The sequence below is a fragment of the Phalacrocorax aristotelis genome, chromosome 22 (genome assembly GCF_949628215.1).
Source record: "Phalacrocorax aristotelis chromosome 22, bGulAri2.1, whole genome shotgun sequence".
NCBI classification, from domain to species: Eukaryota; Metazoa; Chordata; class Aves; order Suliformes; family Phalacrocoracidae; genus Phalacrocorax; species Phalacrocorax aristotelis.
In genome coordinates, this window is record NC_134297.1 from 6816864 (window position 1) to 6840263 (window position 23400).

The following is a 23400-nucleotide window of genomic DNA, read 5'->3' on the forward strand; positions in this document are numbered from 1 at the left end:
CATGCATTCCCTCCCTCTCTGTTTCTCTTGGCTCTTGTTAAACTCCACGGCTTGTCTTGTGGGACCTTTCCAATGAGAGAGCGAGCGAGAGAGAAAGGAACACCACTGATTTCTCTACAGTGCAAATTGAGCATGAAATGGGCAGTGTGGAAACGGCTAACAGGGCTATGGAGGCAGATCTTAAATGCTATTCATAGGCACGTTCATCTGAAGAAGCAGCGGCACCAGGAAGAGAGGAGAGCGAGTGAACCGAATGTGGGGAGTTTAATTTGATTTTGCTAGCCTGGAGTTCTTGCGTTTCGGAGCTGATGCCTGGAAGGTTTTTTCAATTAGCTGCTGGGAAGCTACGGAGAGACCTGGAACTGTTGGGCCTTGGCTAGGGATCCCATCCATGGAAAGAATAGATCATTGTAGCAGGGGTAAGTAGTACAGAGCCTTTCAGAGATCCTCTATACGTGATATAAGATCCTTTTTGTTTACTTGCACAATATAAGAATAATGCTAAAATAAAAACAGCTGGAAGAATGCCTTAAGGATGGCACCAAATGCTAATGTGATGATAAAGAATGAATCAGATTGCAATTTCCCAGGCAGTGTTTTCTTTGCAGAATGATCAGATGTAGTTTAAAGGGGGAGGTTATTGCATTTTTGTGTAGACTGTCTTACATTACAGATTTTAAAGCTAAGGATAACCGTGGCTGCTCTTCCAGAGATTAACCTGTGGCCTTTTGGAAGATTTTTGTACTGAGGAATTCACTCTTAAAGCTATATTAATGAGGTATAAGGAATTAACTGGGAGTGGGGCTGGGGAACATCCCAGTAGTGGTTCCCTGCCTCAGCAGAAGTGAATGGCTCTTCAGACGCACGTTTTTAAACTTCTAGCCTATCTCCTGCAAACTAGAGAAACAAGAGGCCAGTAAAAAAAAAGAGCGTGTTGCATTTCACGGTGCTAGATGCGTTCCAAAGTGTTGCTTGCTAATAACGCCTAGAACACTTCCTTTGTTATGAGGGTAGGCTTAGCAAGGGTTTCTTCTTAAAATGAGAAATTTTTATAATTTATTTGCTTTTCTTTGATCTTTCATGAATCTTTCTTTAAAAATAATCCTTGGCATATGAAGTGATAACTATTGGTAAAGAGATGCATATTTACTCTGGACTTCTGTCTGGATAACGTTGTAAACCTTTATTACGTGTTTCTCTTTGATGCAGATACGTATGCAAGCGAAACATAGTTCTGGGTAAATCTTTAATCAGGTGCAGGGACACATAATACACAGATGCCATGCTGACAGGAACCGTAGGAAAATATACAGGAGACAGATAAGTTTTACAAGATTACATGCATTTTTTATTTCATTCGTAGCCAGTAAATTATTAACCGGACAAGATCGGCATCTGGGCTTTCTAGGAATGGCTTTGCCCACGTGCCTACCTCTGAAATTCCTGCCACAGGCAGCTTAGAGCCGTTCCAAGCTCTCAGTGAGCGGTGCAAATCGGTGCAAAGCATCTACAAGACCCCAGCAAAATAGTTACGAGAATTACCATTGCTCCCTCATTTGGAAATGGTAACTCACTGTAAGCTTTTAGGATGTGTCGTAACTTCTCCCTTTGTGCTGGCTCAGCTCTGCTTGTCTTTTGTGTAGGAGAGTTGGACTTAAACCACTTCCTATTTCCTGCCTATCTTTGCTCATTGCTTTTCACAGGGCCCGCTGAGCCTTTTATCCCTTGCACCCAGATTTGCATATGTGACTAAAGGGAATCTCTTCATGTACTTTTTTTTTCCCCCCTGTTAGTTGCGTCAGGCCGAGAGACACCTTTCGTGTGAGTTCTTGGTTAGGGTGACAAGTAAGAGCTGGTGATACAGTGCCTGTGTTACTCAAAAATCTGAGCTTAATATTTGCTGTAAGTCAGAGAAGCCAAGAGCTTTTTTTGCATTTTATTTACGTGTTTGTGTTTGGCTGAGCAGTCAGAGTAGAGTAACGAGGGCTGTTCCATCTAGCTGCTTTTAAAATAGTGCCCTGTTTGCATGGCAGTGCTTCTCACACACAGAATTCGGCAGCTGTGGGGTTTAAATCAATTATTTGGAATCTATTGGTTTGACTCGTGGCTTTTTTCTTACACTGATTCCTTACAAAACACTTCTGTGAGTAGTGGGTTTTCTGTTTGTTTCTTTCTTTGTTTTATCTTTCACATTTTAAAAGCTGTAATTCATAGGCAACAACTCGATACGCTCTGAAGACCCAGGGGCCAAGCTCCTAACAAGCACTGTGCAGCTTCAGAGTCGAATATCTGAAGTTTGAAACAGAAGTTGTTCAAAATCTTCTGCCTGAGCCAGAAACGCTGTTTGCATGATGTGCTCTAGAAGGCTCTTTCTGTAAAGACACTCAAAGATGTGTTCAGGCTCTTTTACATCGAAACCAAACCAAACCCTCTGCCTGGGGCCTGGTTTATTGTACCTGGAGGTATCTGTGCCAGGGATTGCTGCAAGGTTTGTAATTGTGTTTTGACAGCAGTGTCATATTAATGGGAACCTATACCCTTAGTCTTTTAACACATCCTTGCAATCGCTTTTGTTAAGGAAATCTTTCATTTATGTGACACTGTTTTATGGAAAATGAATTTGAAAGAGGTAAATCGTGTACCTCAAGATCATTTTAATTTCCTTTTGCCTGCACTACACTTACTGCTTTCCTTCCTCTCCTTGTGAGCCCTGACGTCTGTACAGCAGGCCACGTGGAGGCTACAGGCAACGCGCCCATCGTTGCTTTCCTCCGGCAAGGTTGGCCAGGGTGTCGACGCTTCAGCATGCTCTGTGAAAATACTGAGCCTGTGGAGCAAGAAGACATCGCACATCCTTCTGTGCCTGTCAAAGTGGAATGCTCTGTTTTCTCCAAACAAGAAAACAATCATTTAATCAACAACATGCCATAACAGAGGCTCTGTGTTTAGTGAAACCAGATGCGTTCCCGTCTCTGGGGCTGGGCTTACCCTACAAGCTTTCTTTGCAATAGCTGTGGTTTTGATTTCCATCGTAGGTGTGCTAACAAGACTGTTTTTTCCCATTGTGTTTTATCCCACAGTATGTCTCTCGGTGGTCAGAAAGAGTCAGTAACCGATTCTGTTCATTTACCTTCTAGTTCTTAATCCCTGAAGCACAAGTCCGTGCAGCAGAGCACACACACGTTTACTCCTGTGCTTCAGGGCTGCTGGAGCCTGGTTAGCATGGTGTTGGGTATGGCCTAATAAGCCCTCTTGAGGATGAGTTTGCAGAAGGAACATGATTGCCTGCAGCCACCCCTACTCTGCGACATGCTCTGGCAGTGATTTCCCGACTGTGGCCACGGTTACTGAATGCAGGGACTTTCCATGTTGTCACCATGTGTAACTTATTACCCCGTTGTACGTCTGGCAAAAGTACAGTCGCCCTGTGTCCGCAGCAGACAGTTGCGTGAGCGCCACTGCTTAGTGTCATGTTCTGTTGTCTTCTGAAACCCCAGGGGCTGGAAGTAGTTTCCCCCATGAGAAAACGAGATGAAAATGAGGTTATCGTGGAAGTAAAAAAACCACGTGGGAAAAAAAACTGTGAAGCAAATCTGGTAATAGTTCCATATTTCTCCCATGTCTTCCCAGATTTCGTTACAACCGAGATAGGTGCTGCTTCATACGAAGGAGCCAGAAAATCCAGGTTTCACCCAACTAAGATGGCAAGCAGTTTTTAGCCTAGTGGCTTTAACGTAAAAAGTTTTGTCTCTAATAAGGTCTAGTTTCTCTGATGGCCATTATTTCCACAGCCTGGAATGCATGGAGCGAGGAAGTTCGTACAGGGCTTTAAAGACAAAGGACAAACCCACCCAATTCCAACCAGAAAAAACCCACAGGTGGCAAATTCAGCTTACAGAGTGTTCCAGAATCTTATGTCCTCTTTGCCAATCATCAAGTGCCCGAGGCACTGCTCTACATGCGGCCGCTCGGAGGGGGTGTTCGTTAGTTTGTTTTTAATAACATCAGGTATTTAACTTCATGAAAACGTTCTGTTTTCAGGCCCTAAGAAGTTGTTTTTGCCTAATGGAGTCCCTAATGGCTGCGCCTAAGAAGTTTTTATGAATATTTCATTGCTGATGAAGATTGACCTTCTTACACATTTAGAGGAAATAAAAGGGCGAGACCACATGAGAAAACATTTGCAACTTAATACGGGAAAATCTGGGGAAAATATCTCTGATGCAACTCTTGGAGATTTTCTGTCTCAACTAGCTTAGGCATCAAATATTCTTGGCTTAAGAATTAAAACAAACTCCAGCAGCATATAGAGAAGCAGCCCGTGTTGGCAGCTCAACCTGGAATCAGGGATTGCAAGTGAGCTCTTTCCAAGTCACACATTCCTGACTGCCGTGAGAGTTAAATTCTGTCAAGGTGACTCCTGATTTCATCTTGAGAGGCACAAGGTAGATCCGCTGTGCTTCATGTCCGAGAGCAGCGTTACAATAGCAGGCGTGGGTAGCGTGGCATGGGGAGGATCCACCTCTCCAGAGCTGCATGGGAGGTTGGAAAGGGTAGACGTGAGCAGGAACTGCCTTCCGTCTCCTCTTGCTGTGCGCAACAGAAATGCAAGCGTTTTGCCTGGTTTCACGTTTGGTTTGTATTGCTGGCGTAGCTGATTAATGTCCCTTAACATGCCCTATCTTTTACTCTTTGTCTAATAGACCACCTTTAATACTCAGAGCAGAACTTTTTTGCACCGGTCACTAAGGTAAACCTAAAAATATCAGGTCTGAAGCTGCTGCGTTTGCAGTGGGGTCTTTCCTGGCACGTGGTTACATGAGCGCCCCATCCCCAGCACTGCGTGTCGTTGTACCTATGCAAATTCATCCTGGCAAGGGGATGCTTCTGGGCCTGCGTATACACACGCGCCTAGTGAGCAAGGTGTATTCATCACCAGGAAAATAAAATCATCATTCTCAGCTAGAGTAATGTAACGGGAATCAACACCCGTCAGACCGACGCTGATAACTTGAGTCAGGGCTAAAAGCTTCCGTTGGCTTTCAGTCTGAAGCTGGCTACTGCTTGTATGCAGGTGCCGTGTATTTTTCAGCCCATCTATTGGGGATATTCCTCTGCATTGCCTGAGCGAGGGCAGCTGCCTGCTCTGAAGGCACGCCACTAAAAAACCTGTGAGCGGCAGTGGGAACAGCCTTAGTGACCTTTGTCCAGCACTGCATTCTGGAGCCAACCTTTAAATCAGATGCCAGATCCAGGAGTAATGAAATCTCATGAGATGTTCCTCTTTCTGCCATCTTAAAGGGACGGCGTTTGCCAGCTCTCCGCGAGAGAGCTCAGGTGGATGTGTATCTAAGCGGTTGCAGCAGCTAGTCGCACCACAGGAGCTCTGTTTTTCATGCGTTCTAGTGTGCACATGGGTGCCCAGCATACTCTTCTCTGTCTTTAAAGTTATCCTCTGCAATAGTTTTGATTGTGAAGGAACTCAAGGAGTGTCACAGCTGGTCTAGCCTCTCTCAGAAGTACCGAGGTGCGCAGCGTGCATGCATGACCTCATTGGAAGCTTGTATTAAAAACAAAACAACAAAACAACCCAAAGGAGACCTGATCTTGTGCGTATAAGGCAGATACGGAACTATTATTGCATCCAGTATGATTAAAGCACCTCAAGGATCCTGCTGTGGAGTTAGTATCTGCCCTTTTCTCTAGCTGCGCGTATTTATAAACGATTTATTAGTCTTGAAGGAGAAGCTCAGTTGAAGGGATGCTGACTGCTGAATAATCATGCTTCCATAGGAAAGAACTGTCTCATGTGATTTGCAAGCTTAAAACACTTCTGAAAGTAACTGCAGGCAAAATGCACATCCCACAACCTTTAAAATTTACTTAGTGCTTGTACTTGCATAAAATTCAGCCTTCCTAGTACACCTGTGATTTGATGTGAACTTGTGTCTGCTAGAAAGAGAATTTAAGCCAGCATTAAATTCACCTCGGTTGCTAGTACCCTCCTTACATGTTCCCATGATGTTTTCCATTAGATCCCATGATGTTTCTTAGCCTGGAGAAGAGGGGGCTGAGGGGAGCCCTTCTCGCTCTCTGCAGCTGCCTGAGAGGGGCTGGAGTGAGGGGGGGGTCGGTCTCTGCTCCCAAGTCACCAGTGACGGGACAAGAGGGAACGGCCTCAAGCTGCGTCAGGGGAGGTTTAGGTTGGATATGAGGGGAAATGTCTTCCCTGCCAGAGGGGTCAGGCCCTGGCACAGGCTGCCCAGGGAGGTGGGGGAGTCACCGTCCCTGGGGGTATTTAAAAGACGTGCAGACGTGGCCTGTGGGGACATGGTTTAAGAGGCCTGGGGGTGTTGGGTTGGGGGTTGGCCTTGAGGATCCTAGAGGCCTTTTCCAACCTTAATGAGTCTATGGTTCTGTTGTACTCTGCTCCATCCATGGGGGAAAACCAGAATATCCTCATGGGAGCATTTTGCCTTTTTACTGCAGAGGTGCATCCGAGTTTAATCCAGCATCCAAATACGAAGTTGAACTGCGCAATGAACCTCAGCGTCAATGTTACCAAACTTACCTGGCCAGAAATAATCCGTGCGCTGCTTCTACACAGTCGTATCACACGCACTTTACAAAACTGACGTGGAAATTCAGCCGCCGTGGGAGAGCTTTGCTTGCGCGTCTCTTACCCTGGTGCTGATTACGGCTGAGTGCGGCAGGCCTGCGGTGTTTCATGGATGGCCCAGAGATAATATATAACACCCCGTGCTCCGAGCAGTTCAGACGTGTGGCGAGTGATTTTGTCACGCTGCGGTTAGCTTGGAGTAGCGATCTGTGGGGCGTTACGGGAGGTGCGCTTTCTTTTTTTGTCTCGTTGAGCTCTGTTTGATATTTTTTTGCTACTCTTGGGTACCGCTTTTGAGATTTCAAAGGGATGATTTCAAATAGCGGTGGAGAAATTGAGTTTCAGATATAAAAATATTCTTTAAACATTTTCTTGTCTTCGCTCTCATCATTGCTTCAGGATATTTGTGCTTGGGTAAAGAAGCCGCTCTGTCGGAAATGTTCTTTTCCTGCTCTGAAGCAACAGTTTGGTATGAAAAGGAGAAAGCAGGAGAAGATGGGAAACTATGTGGGAGTATAATTAGCACATTTAGCAAGATAAATCTGGACAGAGGAAAAAAAAAGACCAGATAAATACACTTATGCTGTCAGAGTAATTAGTTGGAAAATGTTTCTCTGTGTAAAAAGATTTGCCAACCTAAAATTTCAAATTTAATACAATAATAGCTTCAAATATATCAGAAAATGGGTCTTGAAGGTGCCCCATTACAGGACAAACTGATGTAAGTAGTGGACTCGGGTAAATGAGGATTAAGTGGTGTTCGAATCACCAGGGTGATTTAGGAGATAGTGAAAGTATTGTGAGAGAAAGGGACTGGAGCCAAGAGAGGTAACAAGAGTTTTTCTTATAATGAGTCTGCATCTCTGAGTTTGATCAGTGTTAAGGCTTTTAATTTCTTCAGGGTTTGTCCCAAGGGTATTTGGGCCCTAGAATTATTTTTTTTTAATAAACCAGAAATATTTCACAGGAAAATTAGCCTCATATTTCTTACTCTTGACCATCGGGCATACTTTTCACCCAATACATACATTCCAAAGTGATGCATAAAGGTGGCATTTGTCTTGTGGTTATTCCCTCGTCTGATTTGCTAAATTGCACAAACATCGTAAATTAACGAGAGGACAGACATCAAGGAGACACTAGAAGTGTGGTGGTTTAGAAAGAAAAAAGAAAAGTCCATTCCTAATACTGTCAGAAAAAATTATCAGATGTAATAGTGGTTTGGGAAACTTAATGAGCTTTTGCTGTGGCTGAGCATGAGCGGCAGAAAGTTCAGTTGCATGTGTCTGGCTGCGTTCGCCAGGGAGTTAACCTTAAATTCCATCTCGGAAAAACGTAAAAAGATTACCAGGTTTCCTTGGAACAATGACACATCCTCTGCCAGGAAAAGCATCAGCCTTTCCACTGACTTAAAACTCCTGGCAAAAGACACTTCTTTAGCATTCTTGCCATCTCTTCGCTCCTCGAGGTTCCTACAGATGTGTGCTGTGTTTGCGATGAAACCTGCTGAGGTTTACGCTCGCCCCTGCGGCTGATCCATTGCCTTCTGCCTCTTCACATCCTCTTCCTCCTGCCTGGACCGCTGTGCCAGTCGGTTGTGTGGGGCTGTGGATGGACAGGTTGTGGCATAGAATCATAGGATTGTTAAGGCTGGAAAAGACCTCTAGGATCATCAAGTCCAACCATCAACCCAACACCCCCAGGCCTCCTAAACCATGTCCCCAAGGGCAACATCTGCACAGTTTTTGAACACCCCCAGGGACGGTGACTCCCCCACCTCTCTGGGCAGCCTGTGCCAGGGCCTGACCACTTCGCAGTGAAGAAATTTTTCCTAATCTCCAACCTAAACCTCCCCTGGGCGGCTCTGCTAACGAGGCTCACGTCGCCTGTGCTTTATAGCAAACTTCCAACCTCTCTTAATCCGCGGAGAGCAGCTGCATTCATTTCGTGTACTTAATGACTTTGGCCATGAAATGCGATTTTCACATAAGAAGAATGTGCATTTGCGTTACGTTATGCAAAGGTAGGCGCAATTTGTCTGTTGCTTCACAGCAGGTTTTACGGCGATAATGCACGCGTTGCCCTTCATGCACGCAGATCAAAGCCGGTCGCGGGCAGGACCGCGTGTTGGGGAACACCTCGGGAGATGCACGTGCCGTTCAGGGTCGGCGACAGGCGTGGTTCTGTCAGCATCTTGGTACGAGATGCCAGAAATGTGTCTTGACGGCTCAGGCTTGGCAATGGATACGTGTGATGGTGCTTACGTGTTGCTGGCAGAGCTAGTAACTGCTCCCTGTGGCTTAATATCGTGTCGATTATGGACTCATAGTGACACTAAAACTTTTTGCAGGAGCCAGTCACCAGTGTGCAAATACAGTTCATGCATAAACTGTAGACTTTTAGGCTTTCTACTGGCTCCCAGTCAGCGCATCGTTTTCAGAGGAATTCAGATAAGAGCTTGGGAGATGCTGTGTTGAATATTGAAATCGACTCCAAGATCTTGTAAGAGTTACTCCACAGGCTTTTGCTGCTCTCCAGAGTGGTCTTCCCAGTGATGCCCCAAGTCAGCGCAGACTCCACACCTCTGCCCTGAGATGGTTTCTTGGTGGAGTGGTTTATTTAAAGCACGGCGGTGCAGGCAGGTTTGGAGTTTGGGAGCAATGATTTTGCTCCTTCTAGCTGGCAACAGATAGGGAGAAGCTTTCGAGGGAGAAGGACTCAAGCATATTTTCCTATTCTATCATTTTAATTCTCTAATTGATTATCATCTATTTATTTAATACCTTCCACATAAAATTCTAACCTTATCTCTACTTCCATTGAGGGGTGGGATTTGGGTGTTTTATTTTCTGTTCTGTTCCTTGTTTTTTTTTAATTTTTAGATTTTTTTTTAGCCACAAGACTTTAAGCTTTAGATAGCACCACCGTACAAAAGGAGTCATGTCATTGGAAGCAAGGCAAGTTCGCGGCGTTAGTTACCAAACACATAGGGTGGGTTCGCCAGAGCTCTTGTAACCTTTTCTTTATGTGCTGTTCTACATGCCGGCTCTCCGCCAGCGGCTCTGCGTTTCTTGTTGAGATACGTGTGTGCGAGCGAGACCAAGAGCAAGTGTTTGTGGCTTTAGGAAGCAGAAGATGAAGTTTTATAGACAAATCAAATGTATGCTTCGTGAGCCTTGCACAAGCTGTCCTTTCCTCAGGAGAGCTGGTTGATGGAGTTAACATCACTTAGCGAACAAGGGAAACAAGGAAATTAAAACCAAAGCTATCTAAAGGAGCTTACTTTGACATCAGAGGCAGAGGCACGGCTCGGAGGAGCGGACACAGCCCCGTTGCCCTTGCAAAGCAAAGCCAGCTCTCACCTGGTGAGGATTTGGCACTTTAATTTAGTAGCCATCATTCCTAGTGTTGGCCACAGACTTATGTAGGCTTCTCCTTGAAATGATTTTTTGAAAGTTTTGGTGTTGCATTCTTCATTATTTTTCTGCCTGCGGTCACACTGACAAGTGAAACACGCTTATGAAACAGGGCCACTTAAAAGCTGCCTCTGCTCTTAATTAAAATCCTCTCCGCAGTCGCCACCCCTTGCGTTTTGGATCTCTGTGCGGGGAGCGTGGCAGGTCCCTTGCGCCTTCCAGACAGGTTCACGGTAGGCTTGAAATTGTGGAGCTCCAGAGAAAGAAATGAGTCTTTAAAACGCCTGCTGCTTTGCTCCAAGCACAGATCTGCCAGAGGTTGGTGCAAGGATTATTCTTGGAGGGAGAGCCGAAGGGAGCTTCCAAAGCCGCTCGGGAAAGGAGAGATGAGAGTGTTTTGTTCTTGTTTTGTTCTTGTTAACCCCTGTTCTGGAAGAGAAATGCACTCGCACAGAATTGCACTCTGTAAAACTTTTGAATAAGACTTCTGAATGTGCCATATCATAACTTCCCCCCCTGTTTACTTCGTTGCTGTTTCTCTCTACAAGAGGAATAACCAATAAATTATCCTCTGCAGGAGACTCCTGTCATCACTGTCTTTATCTGTAGCTTATTGGAGATGAGCTGCTTTTCCTCAGACAGGGGGGCCACCACATGAACTAGGCGCATTTTTAAGCTATATAATACACGATTGATAAAGGCTCGGCTAGCAAGCACTGCTCTTTTGGGCAAACTTGTACGTGAACCTGGCACGTAGCTTAATCTTGCCTTTCAAGTCACTGAGGTGAGCTTGTTACTGTCAGCGTGGATTGGTCCTGTGAGATCCTGATCGCGTCTCCAGCGGCCTCCTGCTCTTGGAAGTCTTCCCCGCTCTTTGGTTTGTTACCGTCGCCCGCCGTTCGGCATGGCGTTGGGTTAGGAACCGCAGCTCTTGCCAGTCAGCTGCGCAGAGCGGCAGTGTGAGTGTGCAGGTGGATGAGGAATTGCCTGCCTGCTCCAGGAGTTAATGCGCTCATCGGCTCTTCGTGGGTGCGTGCAGAAAGGCGGAGTGGAGACTCGCAAGCTTGTCTCTACCTGTGTAAAGACAAATTTGAGCGATTCCTTGACGTAATGTTCATAGCACTCCGAGTTACCCGTACACCTGTTAGTGTGATGAGTTCGTAGGACCGTCTTTAAGCCTTTCTTTGCGTAGCGTAACATGCTACCACTGAAAAGGTGAGGATACCGTAATCCGGAATTATAAGTCAGTCATTCCACTTGTGCTAGCTAAGCATACATATTCCCGTAATGAATGAACCTGACAGAGCCTAATGCATCATAGTTGTTTATCGGGTTCAGGAGGTTTGACAGCCATTTTGAATGTGAAAAATGACCATTTCGGGCTCTATGTCAAGCCATATATATAAACTATGCTGTTTAACACTTTGATGAGTTACCATAAATGCTATTTATAGATAATTTCGGCTATCACAGATGATACATGTTGAAGCTCTTCCAGGGGTATCCTTGAGACCCAGCTGTCTTTGGTCTGTCCTTTAAGAAGATGAAAATCAATCTCCCAGTTTGGAGCCAACCAAATTCTGCCTGTGAGTCATGTTCAGAGTCCACTAAGGTCAAGAGAGGCCTTTGCTTTGTGCTCCCTGGCTTTCAAATCAGGCCCAGGTGCACCTGTACTTTCTGGGATGATCCGTTTATAAGGGATGCTGCGGGAGGAAAGGCTTTTCAACACCATGACATCCACGATTTTTGGTGGAGGATTACGCATGTCTATTAACAGAGCAAAACAAAAATTATGCCAGATGGGGAACGGGGAATATAAGCAAATATTCATCTTCCAGGGTATTTTGCTGCGAGGACAGTTATGTTACAGGGTAAAACCAATAGGTTTTCCTGTGCATGCAATTCTACTTTCTCTGTCTCTCAGATGGCATGAGGCTGGCTGCAGGAAGAGGAACAGTTCAGTTAGCTTTTACAATTTTACTCTGAAATAACAGTTGCGTATATGTAGGGCAATACAATGGATTTCAAATGTCACGCCTCACTGCAGTGAGTTTGTCTAAATGGGGACATTCGGAAGCACTGAAGTAGAAAGAGCTACACGGGTGTAAAGTCAATGAATATAAATCAGTAGGTTAATCCTCAGGTAGGTGTGCTCTTTCAAACGAAACGTTCGCTGTAACTTAGTCGTCCTACACGTATGGACCTCACGCCTACAGATGATTCACTTGCTATTTCTGGAGAGTTCATGTATAGACTTGGCTTGACTCAAGTCCAAACTGGCGTAAATTACAGTATACGCAAGAGGAAAGGTTACGCAATTCAACCTTTGTCTTAACTTGACCCATACCACCTTCTACCCCGCTTCGCGTTGCACAGAATCAGGCCTCGAATATGTTTAGGGAGCTGCTGCCTTTGTACATTGGCGGTTTCATGCGTGGCTGCTGGCGTTTCAGGCAGACGGAGCCTGCCCGCGTGAAGCGGAGCCGGGCTTTGGCACTGCTACGCTTAAGGGACGCAACTGTAGGTTGTGGGTTGCTAGAGTAGGTGTACGTACCCTAAATAAGCACAGGGCAGATTAAAGGATGGAAACTTTTCTCCCCGAGTAGGAAACCCACGTTTGATTGAACTGGAGCTCCTTGTTACCTGACGGATGTGGAAAATACCTCCAGCCATGTATTAGTTTTCCTTTGCTGTGTGCTTTGTTATTTTCTTTTCCTTTAACTGTTAGTTTCAGAACTTAGTAGCCCTTTAAATGTGAAATTTGGTAGCAAAGAATGATGAAAAAGCGTGGGGGGGTGGGTGGAATGTGCAATGCAGAAATAAATAATGGTCATACTTAATCACATCAATGGCGGCAGGCTACACCCTCTTACACGCACCGAGAAGTCACTCTTAGAAATCTTTAGAATTGCCTCTTTCTGGAGTGCCCTTTTTTTTAGTGGAATTAAGCTCACCATGTGAAAAATCCTCCGCAGCGGCTGGAAGGATTTATCTCTGGGACTGCACTGTACACCAGCCTTGTGAGGATGTGAGCGTGCATAAACATCTTTAAAAGTTCTCACTGGAAAGCTTTGCAGAAGGAAGCTCGCTTTGAAGGGAGAGTTTATAGGTGGAACAAGAGCCTGTCCAGAAGCTGAAAAAGAGAGTGCGCTGAGAAAGTGGTACAGGAGAAGCTGGAGCAGTGGCTGAGGGAAACATTTCGTGGGTTTTCTAGAGGGGTAGTATCCAAGTGGAGGTGACTGGGTGGATTTCATCTTCGAGAGCTTGCACAGTGTTTTAAGGCTTCCCATGTCCTTCTGGTTACATAAAGACCAGCCTCAGCGAAAGGCTCTTAGATGTCCCCAGGTAGGTACAATTTTTTTAGACTGCTCTACGCTGTTAGGCAACAGCGAAGGCACAAACTCGATTTCTGATACAAATCCTTTGACGGAAAATTTGCATTTGCTTGCCAAAAAGGACTGCCACAAAGCAGGAGAAAGTTTTATTTGCATAAGCAGCAAGAGGGAGTGGTGAGCGTTTGCACACGTGCTCCCTCTTCCTCTAAATACATTTCAAGTTGTGAAAGTATAACAAATTAGGGCAATCTAAAGACTTTCTTTGGTCCAAGAATCTGCTTAATTATCTGCAATCTTGTATGCAGCCATCAGAAAAGAAATTAGTATTCAGGAAGTTATGTCTGATGCTGAATTTGTGTGCTCCGCAACTTCCTGACGAAGAGGAGAGAGGTACTGGCAAAATGGAAAGCTGAATTCGCTCTGGGTATCGGTGGTCATTTGTACGAAAGAGAACTTGGCCTTACACCTCCCTCTTTCTCAGGAGGTACAGGCTTCTAATCACTCAGTTCTCATTTTCTCTTGCTTACATTCGTTAAGATACAGCAATTCGTGATTTTTCCTCTTTTATTCCTTTCTGCTTTCATTTGTTTTGGGGTTTTTTTAGTCTTAGCTAATCATGGTTTTTTTACAGACTTAATTTTTTTATGTACAGATTTTCCAAGAGTGAAAGTGTTGTTCCAAAAGACCTTTGTGTAAAAAGTCCTGGACTCTTCTTCAGCGCTTTCTATTTTTAAGTTGGCATCATTTCTGCTTAAGAAAGCAAGCTAATAACTCTTCTGGCAAGTAGGCAGTGCTTTCGCTGTACAACTTAATGTCCATTGTACAAGGAGTAAAGGTAGCAGCGATGGCTGCACGTGTGCAGGGAGGTTGAGATATCTCATCCTGCTCTGTATTTAAGGGATTGTTTCATGGTTTTCTATTGCTGGGGCTCTGCACTAGATAAGAATCACTTTTGCCTTTATAAAACCAACTTTTTGGAAGATAACTTTTTTGATTTGCTTTGCAAACAGTCTTAGTTTGCTCATGATCACTTTGTAATTTCTGTTGTCCGAGCAGCTGATTAAATATAAGCCATTTTAAGTAGAGGGTATCAAGGCTAGTGGGAGTAGCAGGACTAGCAGTAGGACTGGTCGAGGCACTTGGTACACGTACAGGAATGACATGGTTAAATCTCTCCTCACCACTCTGAAAAAAAAGCATATCCTGATGTTGTATTTAATGACTCTCTATGTGATGAATGGTGCCATAAAGCTCTCTGTTGTGGTAAATTGCTTGACAACACTGAAATTAGGAGATACGTTTTATTATCTAATGTCTGCCTGAGCATATAAAGTAAAAAAATGAATAAAAGGGCAGCAGGGGGGGAGGGATTCTCTGTTATCTGATACATGAATATTTATAGATATATTTTCAGTGAACAATTAATTTTGCAGATTTCTAAGCTAGAGGTTTAATCCCTGGCTTGAGCAGTTTGCCTTCCTATGAATGTTTTATTTTTGAACCATATTTTTATTTTTAAACTGTCAGGTGAGATGCCAAAATCCAATGGCATTCGAGGCTCTGTGTAAGCCATGAATGCTGAGTATTTTCTATCTGACAACTCCAGACAGACAAGCGCTTCCCTCATTCCCTGATACTCAGCATGTCTTGGAGCAAGTTAATGTGGATGTTGTGCTTCATGCATTATTACATGCCTGGCTTATTCCTGCTCACTGACCTGGTCTTTCTCTCTCTCTCTTCTCTCCACCCCCTCCCCTTGGTGTAGCTTTCGCTCCCGGAGGAACAGAATGAAGTAACGAGAAACGGCTGTGAATCCAAGGAACTGGTCTACCTTGTACAGATCTCTTGTCAGGTAAATGCCATGTTTTCTCCCCCCACCTCGTTTTGCAGACCGTATTGCGTTACGTTTGGCAGCACAGCCTCGTAATATTTTGATACGACACTTTTCTGCCGCGTGTGTGGATTTTTCCACTTCTTGACGAGCTCGGTCCTCAGAAGGATGCTGTCTGTGGTACTGCGACCAGCTAATTTTAAGGAAAGGAGCATTGAGGGGAGGAAAAGGAGCCTGTAGAGCAAATAATCCTCGCTACAGTTTGCGCAGAGCTGCACAACGATTAGCCTAGAGACACAATCGTGCATGCTTAGGCTCGGCACACGCACGCCTGTCAGCTGGGGGGAGCGAACATTGACACACGGACGCACCAGCTACATAAACAGAGGAAATACGTGAGGGAGAATGCCGGCCAGCGTTTTTGTTGATCAAGGCGTGCTGCTGGCAGCCGGGAGATGGGGATTCTTGATCTGTTCCCAGTTATGTCTCCAGACATCTGGTATGAAATTCTTTTGCTGCCTCTGCTACTGTGGTATCAGAATGCTTTGGGCAGATAAACCTGCTGCTTTGTACCACCGATTCCCCACCTGCTAACACAGGGAGAGAGACTTTGTACAGCGCTACGTAATAGGTCATTGTATTTTAATACGTTGAATGAAACTGTTGTTTGTAGGACACATTGCACTGACAAATTCAGCTGAGAGTTGATGCCTGCGTTTGAGCATTTTTCTGCTCTTAACATATCAGTTCCTTTCACGACTGGTCTCGGCACTTCTTGAGCATCCATCTTATCAATTTATGCTGAACATCAATGGGAATCACTGTGGCGTCTGTCCCTCTTTTTAAAGCTCTTTATGTGATTCTGCTGCCGTTTCTCAGGTTCTAAAAGGAAGTGTATGGAGTGGGCACGCCTGTGTTGCCTGCATTTGAATTGTGTGAGGTGGGGAAGTATTTGCTGTCGGATTGTACCAGCATAGCGGCATTGCTACACACAGACAGGCTGTGGATTTGCAGCGTGCTTGCTCTTCTGCCCTGACCCTGTGTGGTGTGCTCAGAGAGAGCGTCCTGCTCTCTTTTGAAGGTGGAGCTTGGCACAAGCTGAGCTACAGCAGTGTAGTTAGTGTGACAGAAACACGCCGAGTAATTCCTCTCTGTTGTCAGCTCTTATGGTGCAAGTACACCCATGCACAATGTATATATACATGGATATATAAATAGTGCTCTTGGGAGAAGGACGAGAGGCTGAAGGTGAACATCTCTCAAAATTGCCTGTGTTTGGGCATTTTGCTAGCACTGTTCTAACCCAGCTGTAGCTAGTTTCATACAAAATAATCACTTTCTAGAACAGCAGTCCAAGCTAACAAGCAGCACGGCGCAGTTTAATGGTGGACACGTGTCTGTGTCTCAGCCAAGAGCAGTACAGTGACCGAGAGTGAGACTTTTCAGGGGACCTAAGGAAATCGGAATTTCAACACGTTTTGAGACCTCGTGTTTGGGACTGCATTCACAGTGCTTAATGCAGAGATGGGACTTGGATTCTTTCCTGACTATTTCAGGTGGCCTACAGAAATGCCATTATTTTATAGAACAGTTTTTCTCTAACCCTGAAACATACCACTTCTGATCTTTGTACCTACCTTGCTGACATCTCTAGAGATTAACAGGACACCTTCAGGTTTAATTGTGTCCATAAACCCAGTAGAATATGCTCGTGCAAGAGCAAGCCCCAGGAGTAGCAAATAGCCAGCGCACAGCGTGCAAGGCGTTGATGGTGCACGGATGGAAGTGAGCCCAGCTGCCCAGCGGCTTGTCTGACCCCTCTGTGAGAATCTCGATGCTTTGCAGGGATGTTTCTGAGAATACAGTGCAGAGATTTGATTTGTGTGGGGACAGCATGGTGAATTCTGTGCCTCGGCTAAGGAAGATGCTTCAGCAAGACTTAGCCGAGCTGCTGTCCCATAAGAGGCTGTGAACCATGCCCAACTGCTGAGAAGTTCTGTTACCCTCTTATTCAGTGTAACTAAGCTAAAATGAAAGCGCTGGGAGTTCGCCGCATTACTTTAAAGGGTGGGCATAGAACTTGTCACCTTTTCCTTTTTTTTCCACAGAATCCCAGAATGGCAGGGGTTGGCAGGGCCCTCTGGAGCTCACCCCGTCCCACCCCCTGCTTGAGCAGGCACCCCCAGAGCAGGGGCACAGGATCACGTCCAGGCGGGGGGTGAATGTCTCCAGGGAAGGGACCCCACAGCCTCTCTGGGCAGCCTGTGCCCCTGCTCTGGCACCCGCACAGGGAAGGGGTTTGTCCTCATGGTCAGGTGGAACCTCCCGTGTTCCAGCTTGTGCCCGTGGCCCCTCGGCCTGGCGTTGGGCACCACTGAAAAGAGCCCGGCCCCATCCTCCTGACACCCGCCCTTCAGATATTGATAAGCATTGATGAGATCCCCCCTCAGCCTTCTCTTCTCCAGGCTGAACAAGCCCAGGTCTCTCAGCCTTTCCTCAGCAGGGAGATGCTCCAGGCCCTGATCCCCTTGGCAGCTCTGCGCTGGCCTTGCTCCAGCAGTTCCCTGCCCTTCTTGAACTGGGGGGCCCAGAACTGGCCGCAGCCCTGCAGGTGTGGCCTCACTGGGGCAGAGCAGAGGGGGAGGAGAACCTCCCTCGCCCTGCTGGCCACACTCCTTTCCATGCCCCCCAGGACACCGCTGGCCCCCTTGGCCCCAAGGGCCCGGTGCTGGCTCAGGGTCACCTCACTGCCCCCCAGCACCCCCAGGACCCTCTCAGCAGAGCCGCTCTCCAGCAGGTCCCCCCCAGCCTGTGCTGGTGCGGGGGGCTGTTCCTCCCCAGGGGCAGGGCCTCGCGCTGGCTCTTGCTGAATTCCCTGAGGCTCCCCTGGGCCCAGCTCTCCGGCCTGTCCAGGGCTCGCTGGATGGCAGCACGGCCTGCTGGTGTATCAGCCTCTCCTCCCACCTTGGGATCATCAGCGAACTTGCTGAGGGGACGCTCTGTCCCTTCATCCAGGTCACTGATGGATATATTAAACAGGACTGGACCCAGCACAGACCCCTGGGGGACCCCGCTAGTTAGAAGAAAGTTATAAGAAAGTTAAAAGAAAGTTTCTAAAGTTTCTATTGGGGTTTGGTTTTTGTTTTGGGGTTGTGTGGAGTTTTTTTTGTAAGTAAATCTTCTGGCTAGCTAGAGTTGCTCCCCACCCCAAGTCTGTTAGTACCTCTCGTGTGTGAGTGTATGTCCCCGTCTCCCCGATACTTACAAAGCGGAGAAACTTGTGGCATCTGGATTCAATGAACGGAAAGGCATGGAAGGGGCTGCGCAGCTGAGCATCGTTTCTACCGTGGAGATACTTCACCCCTGACATCTCATGGCCTCTCCTAATGTCCAGGGGAAGATTCCATTCTGTCACGCGTTGGATGTTAGCGGTGTCTGGATGGGTTTGGCTCTGCATTAGAATTGAAAGGGAGGTGTGAAATAGCTCATGGAATGATAGTGCAGTGGGGAGAGATTTTGGCAGGACGCATCTGTATCAGGCCAAAAATACTGAAGAAGGGAGGAAAAAAAAAAAAGCCTGTGAAACAAATTTCACTGTGCTCGCCTTTTGGATACGCTACTAGCGGTGGTGTTCAGCCCACTGCAGCAGCTTGCAAAGATCTCCTTGATTTCTCAGATGGACACACAGAAAACGAAGTCTGATAATTAAGGCTAAGCCCATATAAATTTAGAATCCTTAAGACATTTGTGATTTGTTGCAAAAACAGATAGCGTGGGGAAGAGCAAGGGCATTTGGCCATCCTAGCGATTTTAGATGACGGACCTTAAAGAAATAAGCTGAAAAACCTAGCTTTGGGTTTGAATACATTCTGCTGCTGTGCCTTGCCCAGTCTGGACTGCACAGATAGAACCTGTGTGTTGTGTGGTCCATGAAAAGACATGTATTTTGTCATTTCGCTCTGTGGCAGACAACAAAACCAAAGCTTTTGAACTTCAGACTTTTAAAACATCCAACTCGGTCTTAGCTGTGTTTGGCAGACTGCAGTTCGGCATTTACGCTAAGGAAGTTCTATCCCGCCCTTCCCCATCTGTAAGTATAATTGTAGTGGTGTAAAGAGAATTATTGTTTGGTGCCTATTTTGCAAAACCTTCCCAGATAAGGTTGGAAAAAAAATTTTTCTCTTGGAGTTGTGTTTGTGACACATTTCTGCTGCAAGTCAGCCTGTGAAATATAAGCTTTGTGTGAGGTTCAGAGGGGTTTCTGTAAGTCTCTATTCAGCTTTTCTTCTACTTAGAGACCTCAGAAAAATTAATCCAGTCTACTAGCTCATAAGAAGTGGGAATATAGAGAGTGCTGTTCCAAGCGTTTCTGAGAAGTGGAAAGATAGGATTCTTCTTTTGATTTCTTTGAACAAATTGAAACATGAAAACTAGCAAATGACGAAGGTAGGTAGGGTTTTATAGATCTGGTTGGGAAGAGCTGATGGTGGGGGGGTTGGCTGGGTTTGTTACAGCAATGTAGGTGGACTCTCCTTTTTTCCAAGTCCAATTGCGCCGTTTAACTTTCATTTCTAGAAGATTGCTTTCAGGACACGAACACTCACTGCCGTCGAAAGATTGCTGCTAGTAAAATAAATGTGAACAAAATCCCTTTCTGTGATAAAAGAAGGGGTGGAGGAATGAATAGAGAGGAGACTTTTTAAACCATCTACAAATGCCTGAAATCTGAGGAGGGATTCTGGGGAGAAGGAGTAACGTTTTGAGCTCGCACATCCCCAGAGCACGGACAGCATGCCACGCGCGTGTTTTGCTGGGGAGGAAAACGTCTCTGAAGAACGTTGGAGACCGTGTCTTGTGTGGGAAACAGAGAAGGATAAAATCCTGGGAGGGGTGGTGTGAGGACGGTACCTGTGAACCTCTGAACTCTGTTGACAGTAATTGCAAGCCTTAACAATAACCGTGGTCCTTAAAGGGCCACAGGGAATGTCTGAGACCTTCATGGGTTTATGCGGTACCTGTAGGCGGCGAAGGCCCGTTGACAGTGTTCGCAATCCTTGCTAAGTTCCACAGGGATAAGCAAAGAATTTACAAGGTCTGCAACACATTTAAAAGGGGTTACTACGTGTGTTGAGAATCAATCAACAAAAGTAAGAGCCTGCAAAAGGTTGAAATAGCCTAATCCGTCCAGCATGTTTTGTCGAGTTGGAAAGCGGGCTGAAAATAGGCTTTTCTAATGGGTTTGGATTTGTTTCTGTGGCAATAAAGCAGCAACTACCTGCGTTCATATTTAAGTATTACAACGTAAGAATGGCCAATCTCAGGTTTTATTTTGAAAAAAATGCAAGAAAAATAAAATAGCGTGCACTACTAATTAAAAGGCGAGATTTGTGGTATTTCTACACTTCGAACACAGCGAAATTTTGAATGGCAAGGAGAGAACAAGAGACCGGCTGTGAAAATGTCCAGGTTCTAGGGGAGACCTTAAACTCTAGCCATCTCTTGTGGTTTTTGTTGTTCGTTTTCGTTATCACAGGTAGATCATTGAAACAGAAATGATGGGCAGTAGAAGCCAGAGATGTCAGACTGTGCTGGCATGAGTGATGCTTGAAAACATCTTAGGACTAGATCTCATGATAGACCCTTAAACACAGGCTGACTCTTGTGATCTCAGAACAGAGCCTCACTACCTACTCCGTTCCCTGCTCTGCGCAGGATAATGCCGACGTCCTGCAAAGGAAGCCTCTTTCTGCTGCAGCGTAGGTAGATTTCTAAGGCTGTTTTCAAAGCAGGAAGTTCTCATGTGTTTTCTCCACTCTCCTTCTTGCATTTGCGGAGCCCACACTGGCAGTGAGTTGAGCCACGTGGCTTGGTTGTACAGGATGCACGGTACTTTGCCCTGTTCCTGTTTTTTGTTGAAGGCAACCATTGCTGTCTGTGCTGTGTTCATTTTGATTGATAGAATCAGGTCTCCAATGTACTAGATGAAGGCATTTACGCAAATCTATGCCACTTGTATCTCCCAGCTCTGCCTTGCAGGAGATTCAAGCTCGGTGTCTTCTGTTTGAAGAGCAGCATTTGCAAAACTCCGAAGGCAACCCCATCCAGCGTTCCACGGCTGGAAGCGTGGTTGCAATAATAAGTGCTTCAAGGGCAGCGGTAAGAATGCCAGGAAAAAATGGGATCCGAGTAGGAAGAACAGACAGGACTCCCCATCCTGGGTGGTTTGTGGGGAGAGAAGAGTGGAATATATTTTCACAGAAGCAAATGTCTTGCTTAGACTACTAATGTCTAAAGTATGGTTTGCTGGTTCCGTCTGCCTGTGCTAGTCCATACTAAAAGCCACAAATTGCTTGCAGTAGGATTTTTGAGTCAGGCATTCTAAAACCTTTTGTATGATTGTTTTTTGTCTTAAAGGCTGCTTCTTTAACATATTAATGGCTTCATCTTGTGTGATTGAAGCTCAAACACCTAAAGAACAGTTACTGAGTAAGTGCTACTAACATTCTTCCTGTGAAAAGCTACAGTTCTTTAAAAGATGACCCTAAAGGGCGAATTCTAACACAGGCATATATACTTGTGTGTGTTTTATAGGCATATTAAAAAAAAAAGAGAGAGGGGAAAGCTGGTCTCCTCTTTGTTAATGGGATATATGTGTGTGGAGCATCCAAGCTGGATCCTACCCAGCGCAAAATCTGTTTCCAGAATACGTGTTAACCTCCTTCTCCTTTCTTAATATAGAATTTTCTGCCTGGGTTGTTTAAAGAAGATTTTCCTAGCAAAAGCAGTTACTGTGCCCTTCTATTGAAGCCCCAGCCCAGGCACTCGCACCCCCCTCTTCCACCTGAGCTCTGGTGTCCATGCAGCTGCTGGACGAGTCCTGCCAAGGATGAAAACCAAACCCAGGCCCTGGGTGGTGGAGTACTTCGGTGGTGGTGCAGCTAAACCGAAGCTGGTGTAAAACGAACGTGCACTGAACTGCAAGGGTGCGCTCCGAGTTCATAGCGCCAGCTGCGTTGTACAGACGGCGGATGGGGACCCTCAGTGCACCCTAAAGCTTCATCGCTCGGAAGGGCTCAGGAGAGTTACTCTGGTTTGAAACGCATTAAGATGCTGGTCACCATCGTGGCCTTTCCCCCTCCAGCTTGGTTTCTCTACTGCTTTCCTGACTCTTGGTACCACTTGCCTGAAGATGACTGCAACAAAATGCCTTGAGAAATGTTAACCTGCGCTGACAGGTTTGCCCGTGAGAGTTAGGTGCCTCACGTGTTCGCGAGTGTTTGAAAATCCCTGTTGTGATACTGGGTATTTATTTGTAAGTCCCCCAAAACTTTTTAAAACCTGACCACAGGCCTTCATGGACTGAATCTATTTAGCCCATCCTTCCAGATGTTCACAAATGTTGAAACCTCTGTCCTAAGCATTTCTCGGGTGAGGAGGGCTGTTTTACGTTAGTCAAAAGAAAGCAACTAAAATCCTTGTTTCCACAATGCTAATCCATCACTTGATGTTCCGTGCTTGAATGGTTGATCTTAGGTCATATACTTCATGCCTTCTGCTCTCAACCGCGATAAATAAAAATGAAGTGACAATAGTAACGTGGATTAATAAAGAATGTATGAAGCTGGCAAGCGGCCTGAAAAGTGCTGCTGGGCTGCGTTCAAAGCTCAGGCGATGCCGAAGCGCTGCCAAGGTGTAGTGTCTTTGAAAAACTTGGGTCGGTTCCAGGCTTTTTGGAAGTAAACTAGTGTCTGTAGGGAAGAGAGAAAGTATTGAGTTGCATTAGAAGCCTTTAAGAACTGTATAATTAGCATATATTACTCTGTAGCTGTTAGGATAATACTAAAGGATAAATTCATTCATGAATTAGGACAATAATTGTTAAGGGCAAGGATACGACTGACTGTTTTTTGGCATTTTGCTGCAGAGCACTGATCTGGGTAGGGCGGCGCTTGGGTCAGGCCCCGAGGGAATGGCAGGGAGATGTGCCAGGGGAGGGTTAGGCTGGGCATTAGGGAAAGGCTCTTCCCCCCGAGGGTGGTGGAGCCCTGGAACAGGCTCCCCAGGGAGGCATCACGGCACCAGCCCCGCGATATTCCAGAAGCACTTGGCCAAGGCCCTCAGAGACACGGTGTGAATTTGGGGCTGCCCTGTGCAGGGACAGGAGCTGGGCTCGATGGTCCCTGTGGGTCCCTTCCAGCT

The 23400-nt window shown here is 45.9% G+C and overlaps 1 protein-coding gene across 4 annotated transcripts in view; it reads left to right on the top strand.

The window, feature by feature from the left end:
- Positions 1-23400, top strand: part of ARHGAP32 (Rho GTPase activating protein 32) — a 262702-nt gene that overhangs the window by 141283 nt on the left and 98019 nt on the right. For all 4 annotated transcript variants that reach the window (XM_075116400.1, XM_075116397.1, XM_075116398.1 and 1 more), the window contains one exon: positions 15136-15222. In XM_075116400.1, the coding sequence (XP_074972501.1) occupies positions 15136-15222 (87 nt within the window). The remainder of the gene's footprint in view (positions 1-15135; positions 15223-23400) is intronic.